This window comes from Impatiens glandulifera, chromosome 3 (genome assembly GCF_907164915.1).
Source record: "Impatiens glandulifera chromosome 3, dImpGla2.1, whole genome shotgun sequence".
NCBI classification, from domain to species: Eukaryota; Viridiplantae; Streptophyta; class Magnoliopsida; order Ericales; family Balsaminaceae; genus Impatiens; species Impatiens glandulifera.
In genome coordinates, this window is record NC_061864.1 from 54390168 (window position 1) to 54399283 (window position 9116).

The 9116-nt window shown below is 28.2% G+C and overlaps 1 protein-coding gene and 1 pseudogene across 1 annotated transcript; both read left to right on the forward strand.

Moving 5' to 3' along the window:
- The first annotated feature begins 360 nt into the window (after nucleotides 1-360).
- Nucleotides 361-2778, forward strand: LOC124931454 (U3 small nucleolar ribonucleoprotein protein IMP4). The gene is made up of 9 exons (XM_047471919.1): nucleotides 361-630; nucleotides 720-803; nucleotides 882-991; nucleotides 1149-1199; nucleotides 1304-1447; nucleotides 1543-1632; nucleotides 1955-2061; nucleotides 2260-2341; nucleotides 2502-2778. The coding sequence occupies exons 1-9, from the start codon at nucleotides 519-521 to the stop codon at nucleotides 2598-2600; spliced, it is 879 nt and encodes a 292-aa protein (XP_047327875.1). The 5' UTR covers nucleotides 361-518; the 3' UTR covers nucleotides 2601-2778.
- Nucleotides 2779-4793: 2015 nt separating this feature from the next.
- LOC124932688 lies at nucleotides 4794-7679 on the forward strand (annotated as a pseudogene).
- The last annotated feature ends 1437 nt before the right edge of the window (nucleotides 7680-9116 follow it).

A 9116-nucleotide genomic window follows, 5' to 3' on the forward strand; every position in this document is an offset into this window, starting at 1 on the left:
GTGAATAAATATTATTTATAATAATAATTAAAATTAATTTTTAAAATAATATAATTATTCAATAAAAATTTAAAATATTTAAAATATTTAAAATATTTAATAAATTTAAATTTTGTAATATAAATATATTGTCTAACAAAAAAAAATTTCATCTAAAATTTTATTTTAAAAATTATTAGTTATTAAATTATTTATGAGTCATTATTTATATATATATATATAATAATAATTTTTTAAAAATTACTCATATATAGATATATATTAAAATAATAAATAAGGTAAAATAATATATATAAAAGAATTATATCATTAATTTAAGAAACCCTAATTTCTTTCCTTATATTTTTTTTTTTCTCTCTTCTATTTCCTTCCATAGCCGCCGCGGCTCACATACCTTCGGCTTTATTCCTTAGGTCAAAGCTGAAAGTGATTTTGGCTTGCTGCCTAAACCCTTATTGAACCCTAATTCCTGCACCAGTTTCCCTCACCTCAACGGCCATTGCAGAACTAGGATCAAAATGTTGAGAAGAAACATAAGGCTCAGGAAAGAGTATCTGTACAGAAAGAGTTTAGAAGGAAAAGAAAGGTTGATTCACGAGAAGAAAAGAAAGATCAGAGAAGCCCTTGAAGGTTTTTAACTAAATTTCAAATCTTTTCTTGCATCTTCTTGTCTCTGTGATTCTCTTACTTATTACGATTTTGTTTTGTTTTTAAAACAGAGGGTAAACCGATTCCTACGGAGCTTAGGAATGAAGAAGGAGACCTTCGACGAATCATTGACCTTGATGATGAACAAACTGCAGGTTTGTTCATTTTCTACTCCCAATCACTTTTATATAATAACATATTAGTAGTATCTGATTTCCTTGTTTTTTCTGTAGCCCTAAAATCAGATATTGATGATGAGTATTCAAATGCAAATGTTAGAGATCCTAAAATCATGTTAACTACATCTCGAGACCCAAGTGGTCCTCTTACTCAATTTGTCAAGGTATGTTTTTCTTCATTGAAAGATTAAGGTTTAATGTTGTTAGAATTTGAAAAACTAAACATTGTGAATGGATAAAGTCTAAGTGTTGTGTTCTAAATTATTCTTTGATAGCATCCTTTCTATTTTGATTAATTTGTATGTATGATTTGTTTGGCAGGAATTGAAATTTGTCTTCCCAAATTCACAACGATTTAATCGTGGTGGACAGGTAATATTATTATACAAACACATATAATTGCTAGTGTGTTAAAAGTTAGCAATCTTGTTATTTCATTTTATTAACTGTGAATTGAACTCTTTTCTGATTTGCAGCTTATTTCGGAAATTATTGAGACTGGTCGAGCACATGATTTTACAGATGTTGTGTTGGTTAACGAGAATCGTGGTGTACCAAATCGTATTATTATTTCACATCTTCCATATGGGCCAACTGCATACTTTCAATTACTCAATGTGGTAAATTTTCGGATACTTGTGTCCTTTTTTATGCATTTATTTTATAATTCTTTTCAGAAATTGGTGATAAATTTATTGTCTTATACATTTTCTAGGTCACAAGACATGATATAAAGGATAAGAAGGCTATTGGGACAATGCCCGAAGCTTACCCTCACTTGATCCTTGACAAATTTTCATCCAAGGTAGTATTGATAAACTAGTAATTGTCAAGAATTCCTTGTTTCTTATATTAGGCATTTGGGTTATTTTAACCTACTATTACTTGGGCTGGAGGCTCAAATATTTTGTAGTCTTTCTTATTTGATGTGCTGTTATAAATTGAGAGATTGTAAAAATCTATACATACTGTAGGTTTGTACATCGTTAAATCTTGAATCTATTACTTTACCCAATTCTTGATAGTTTTTGATTAGTTTGTATGTGAATCCACACAATGGTTTTTGCAATCTTGTTATTTCATTTTTTTATCGAGTTTTTATTATTTGCTGGTGAAATGTCGTGTAGATTGGTCAAAGGACTGCTACGATTTTGAAGCACCTGTTTCCAGTGCCCAAGGCTGACACGAAGCGCATTGTCACTTTTGCCAATCAGTCCGACTACATTTCTTTCAGGTAATTTATCTGTTTATGAAACAATGATAGATTTGATATATATGAATCAATTTGTTTCTTATGCCTTGTTTGCTGAAAGTCCTTAAATCAAATTATTCAAATCATACCCTTTACTTTTTTATAACACTTTTTAGTCTTCTTCTATGAACGATTAAATAAACTATTTTCCTTGCTCTTGTATCTTTATTGAACATGTAGAAACCACGTCTATGACAAACGGAATCCAAAATCTGTAGAACTGAAGGAGATTGGTCCTCGGTTTGAAATGCTATTGTATAAGGTACTCCAGCAATTCAACTCTCTCCATATTCTTGTTTTTTGAATTTCATAAATTCTGATTTCATTCTTTTTAATATCCTAATCTTCTGTTCCTGCTCCTATTATTTAACCGCTCTTTTATATGTTTACTGTTAATTTATTTTCCGGGTATCTATTTGCAGATCGAATTAGGAACTTTGGAGCAGACTGAAGCACAGAGTGAATGGGAGTATAGACCTTACATGAACACTTCAAAGAAACACATGGTTCTTGGAGAATAGTACTCCAATAACTAATTGTGATGAACTAAGAAATAGTATAAACCAACTTGGATTGTAGAATCAAAATGCTGCTATTTTTTATTTTTGGGTATGAGAATTTTCAATGTTTTATTAAATAGAGATTATAACTACTGTATTTTGCCTTCCTTTCAAAGGAATATCTTCCATTTATCATACACTTTTCATGTTTACTTTGTTCATTATGAGATCTGGCATGTGCACTAATAATGTGATGGTTCATTTGAGCTTGTGAAATTTCTTCATTTACATCACAATTGAAGCAATAGGAAGATCATGAAAATAAGCTGTTGATTCTAGATTATTTATATATAAAAGTAGTTTGGAAAAAAAAGATATTGAATGAAAAGACTTTTCCCTCTTGGATCTCTTCTCCCCCCCTGCAATATATCGGAATTTTTGTGGTGACAGATTGCAAGGATGATGATGGGTTATCTACTGAAGTAAAGGCAAATTGCAATAGTGTTAGTGGGTTACCTACTGATGAGAAAGCAGACTGCATAAATCGGGATCAAAATGTTAGGACTAAAGATGCTGGTAATGGTAATAATGGTGCTGATATCTGGGGAAATAGTGTTGTCAATTGCTGAGGAGAGTATTAAGATTCTGGATGAATTGGTAATATCTAATGGTGGAAAAGCAGAATGCAAAGAGTTTATTGTTGATAATGAAACAGCCAAGGCAGGAATGGCAGGTGACTTAGCTGAAATTCATGAAAGGAAAGAATCTGGAATTGAAGGGAGAAATAGTAGCAGGAAAGATGATATGATAAGGGGCAAAGTTGTTAATAATGGAGAAAGAACCAATGGTCATATAATGGGAGATGAAGAGTAGATTGATACGGGTTAGTTCGATGCTATCAGTGCATGTATTAATTAAGAAAATGACACAGGTAAAAAAAAAAAAAAAATCAACAAATGGGAAGATAATGCTTCACTTTTGTGTATAAGTGTTACTTCATGAGTGGAATACATGTAGTGTCTGTATTGGTTTCATCAATTAATATCTAGACATATCTAACATCGTTGGAAGGACATCATTATATTTTTTGTGAAAATAAAATATAATTTTTTCTTCAATTTGAATCTAAATGTTTAGATACTTATTATTATCATCATATTCTTAATTTGATTCTAATTGAAAATATCAATTGAAATGAAAGTTCCTAGTGAAAGATTGTTGTGCTAGTCTCCTTCTGAATTAGTCTAAGATACACAAAATAGTTGTCACAATTACTCAAATACATCTATAAACATGTATAAATATTTTATCTTACTTTAACGTGTTTATCATTTTAAACATCTAATTTATTGTTCTTTTCAAGTTATACACATCTACTAATAACATATTAAAAGATGATTAAATGTATTTAAATATGATAGCTCAGGAGGAATCTTTATTTTATCAAATAAGTATATTCTCAATATTAATATTATTTATTATAATTCAATTCAAACCACCATTCTTTCAACTCCAAATTCAAATCGAATTAGTCACAAATTTAAAATATAAACATTTTATCCTTATATTTGTTATTGTTAAATTTAATTTATAATTTTATGTATATATATTTAATTATTATTAATTTATAAGATATATAATATATATATATATATATATATATATATATATATTTTTAAACTTAATTATATAAATAATAAATATGCATAAAATTTAATTTGTGTGGTAAATTATTTTAAAATTTTAAGAGAAAAGTTAAAATATTTTTAATATATAATTATATATTATAAAATAATTAATTTAAATAAAATTATTGATATATATATATATATATATAATTATTTATTATAAAAAATTATATTAAAGAAAAATAGTAAAAATAATAATATATTTAATAAATATAGAGAAAATTAAAAAATATTTTAACATAAATGAAAACAGATATATAATTTTTTTTTTTTAAATATATGATCAATTATTATTATTATATATATATTATAAAATAAATAACAACCACAAATTATATAATATTAATTTATAATGGAAGACAAATAATTGAATGGATTTAAATGTAATACACCTAATTATGAAATGTGAACCACTCAAATTTAATTTAAAGATTTTTATAATAAAAAAAACATAAGAATTAAATGCAATTCACCTAATTAAATATCAACTAACTTATAGACTTCATCTTCTTCTATATAATAATAATTGAGTATTCATCTCTCTATCTTCACACCGGCGCCGGCTAATCGGAAAACATCTCTCTCTATATAACTTTGCAATGGATTCAGTTTCCGGTGAATACCTCCACGAGTTTCCTCCGTTCATCCGTGTACACAAAAACGGCGAAATCGAGCGTTTATTCGTCGCCGGCGATGATATCCCTGCTGGGTTCGATCCCATTTCCGGCGTGGAAACCATTGATGTACTGGTAATCCCTGAAACTAATGTTAAAGCTCGCATCTTTATCCCTAAATCTGACGACCCTGATGCAAAATTCCCCTTGATCGTACATTATCACGGTGGAGGTTTCTGTATTGGATCACCTTATAGCTACTTCGCCAACAATTTTCTCACTTCTCTTGCTTCTTAAGCTCAAACCCTAATCGTCTCCATTGATTACAGGTATGTAGTTTTGATCTATTTTTGTATGCATTTTTAGTATATTTGGTAAAAAATAATTATATTCCACTTATGTTGTAAATGAGTCAATTAGCTGAACTAGATTAAGAGGTAGAAGAGGGATAAGGGAGATAATATGAGAGAGGAATCATCCCATCACTTACTATAAAAAGACAAAGAGTGAAAAGAGATAAAAATAAAATTACTATTCTGAAATCATTTCTCTAATTAATATTTATTGACTTATCTCCTATTAAAAAAACCTTTAACTAAAATTAAATATTTATAAAATAAATATTTATTTTAAATTTAAATATTAAAATAAAAAAATATATTATTTATTATGAGACTCAAAAAAATTCGACAAACTATATAGTATTATATGAATTCGAACTTGACTCGAATATTAAATAAGTTCACTCGAACTCGACTTAAATTTGGTCAAAATAAAACACAAGTCAAATTTTGACAGAACGTTTTTCGAACGACTCGTATTTTGCGAGTGACTCACGACCGTAAGACTCATTTGTAGTCCTAGTTCGTCCGTTCATTTCCATGAAATTTAAGAATATACAATATTTATTTTTATAATTATTATTATTACTTTTATAAGTTTTTCACAAATTTAAATAGATTGATGTTTAATAAGTAATACATTTTTATTTGTTTTGGGCTGTGTTTAAGTCAAAGTAATGTGTTTTGCATTTTTTGTTTTATTATTATTATTTTTGGTATAGATCTACCATTTTAACTTTATTTATTTACTTATTTATATATATATATATATTTATTTATTTATTTATTGGTTAGTTCATTATTTTTCTTATTAATTTATCAACTGAACAGTTTTTAATACAAATATAAATAAAATTAGTTTTTTTTTTTGACAATTTTTAGAAGTAACTGTGACAGAATATTATACTTTTTTAAAGGATTATTTTTAATGCAATTAAATATGGTCAAATTAAAAATTAAAATAATATTATTTATATTTCATATGAAAAATGTGACTTTAAACTTTTTCAATTAAAAAATATAAGAAAAAGTGTTTTTTTAATACTATTTTTCAAAAAGTTTTGTTTATAATATTATTTTATGAAACAAATAATCTTTGAAACTTGATTTTTTTTCAAAGTAAAGAAATTTTTTTAAAAGGACTCTTACTTTCTTAAAAAAGTTGTGTTGTTTTTAATGAGATAAATAAAAATAAAAGTTAACTAAAACACAAAGCTAATCCCTATTCAAAAACTACTATTAAATGAGATAAATAATAATAAAAAAGGAATTATTATCCACAAAATAATAACTTGTTAATTAGATATGTGATTTAATTTGAAAAAATCCAATATCTTACTATCAATTCAATAACATTACTTAAATTATCTCCAAAATATTAAATATATATATATATATATATATATATATATATATATATATATATATATATGAATATATTTTTATTAATTTTTTATATGATTAATATCATTCTATCAAAATAAATATAATTAACCCAAATTTTATTAATCTAAATTCAATAACTTAATTTAATTTAAAGTAACTAGTTATTAAAATAATTCAAGATCCAACAAAGATAATATTATAAAAAACATACTAAAAAATTATAATATAATCTAGATCATAATTTAAAAAGTATGAATTATGCTTAATTGACCAAAATGTATGACTATTTTCAAAAAAAACAAATTATAAAGTATGAAAAACTCAATTTTAATTTTTACGATGAGATTATAATAGTGACATAATTTGTGACAAAATTATAGTTTTAAATAGTTTTAATACTTTTGTAATATTAATTATTTTGGTATTTATTAGACTTGCACCAGAGCATCCATTACCAATCGCATTCGATGATTCCTGGGCTGCATTGCAGTGGATCGCTTCCCATTCCATTGGACAAGGACCCGAACCCGTTCTAAACAATAAGGCTAATTTCAACCGGGTCTTTTTGGCGGGTGAGAGTGCCGGAGCAAACATTGCCCACAACATGGCAGTTCGAATAGGAACTTCGGGTTTGCCCGGTTTAGTACCAATTGGGGCAATAATATTGCATCCATATTTTCCTAACCAAGAACCCGACAAGATTATCGAATTCTTATACCCCGGAAGCAATTGTCTAGAAGATAACCCGATCCTGAGCCCAAAATCCGATCCAAATTTGAAGAAAATGGCTTGTAAAAAGGTTTTGATTACTGTGGCGAGTGAAGATTACTTAAAGCCTCGGGGCATTTCTTATTTTGAAACCCTAAAACATGTTGATTGGGATGGGGCGGTTGAGCTTAAAGAGGATGAAGGAGTGGATCATTGTTTCTTTGCTTTTGAGCAAGCTAGTGAGAACTTTAAGTTATTTATGGAGAATATGGCTACCTTTATCAAACAAGAATGATGTTAAATTTTGTATTAATAATGTTATCCAAACATTGAATTCTAATTAAATAAAATAATATTGTATGACATTTTAATGTATGTTATTTATATGGGTTTTATTATTATTATAAGTTCCTTAAACATTTAAAAAAATATGGTCAAAATATTAGGAGTAGAGACCATTTCCTCTTTCCTACGTGTAAAAAAATATCGAACCCCTAAAGTTTTTTTTTTCAATATCGTTATTATTTTACACACCAAACTTTTTCTTTTCCTAATTTTATGGGAAAAATTATGTGAAAACACTAAAGTACAAACTAGTTTTAACAAATTCTCCAACTTGATTTTATTTCAAAATTTTCAAGAGAGGTTTATATTTATTTCTTAAATATCGAAATCGTGCAATTCTCGGGACGAACATTTTAAACGCGTATAAGACCAAACATGAGATCCCATTATAGGCTGTTCCATACGCAAAATGTCTGAAAGAGAGCCAACATCGCAGTCCACGTCGCCCACCTTTCCGCTCAATCTAAGGGTCAAGGAGAAAATTACCTCTGGTGCTATCTCAGGGATTCAAGCGGAGAGTCTCAATGAGAAGATGTCTTTACTACTGGACTGCATGAAGTAGTCACTTAATTCACCCATGGGCTAGACAAATGCTTTGTTCGGAGCCACTAGTCGACCAACTAGCCATTTTAAACCAACAACTTTGGTCATTCATCCACCGCACGAAGAAGGGTTATTGGAGTCATGGTACGACTCAGATGATGACAAAGTTTGGGAAGCCACTCTAGAGATACTACAACTATAACATATCCGAGAAGAAAAGAAAATCATGGTCGAAGAACCGCAGAAGAAAGTAGGGATGTTCAATATTTGGTCTGAACCAAATATCCGACCGAATTCGAATAAACCGAATTCGAAATTCATTTTCGGTTTTTGAATCGAATTTCAAACCAATTCGAGTTCAAATAAGGTTTTTGAGTTTGGGTTTCAACTCGAAAACCAAACCGAAAACCGAATTCATTTTTTTATTATTTATTCTTCCAAACTTAGCTTAAGAAAAAATTCAAAATAATCAAATTATAATATTTTGAACTCAATATTTAATAAAAAAAAATAAGGTAACAAAAGCACTAGTGGTCTATTGGTGGAATAGTACCTTGTCACGGTACAAACTCGGGTTAAATTCCTGACTTGTGCAATTTATTTTGAGTTATGCTAGTTTCAAAAAAAAAAAAAAACGAATTCGATTTGAATTCGAATTATTCGGAATTCGAACCGAATATCAAATTCAAATTCGGTTCGGTTCTCGAATTAGCTAAAAAAAATAAAAATTCGAATAAACCGAACTGAAGAACTCGAATAACCCGAAAATCGAACCAATGAACACCCCTAGAAGAAAGAATCGGTAGTACTTGCCATATCTTAGGACTAGAAAACGGGTGCCAAAACAGAACAAGCTCGAAAATCTCTCCACTTATCGTCTTGACTAAGGATGACAATAGAGCGGTTCAGGGT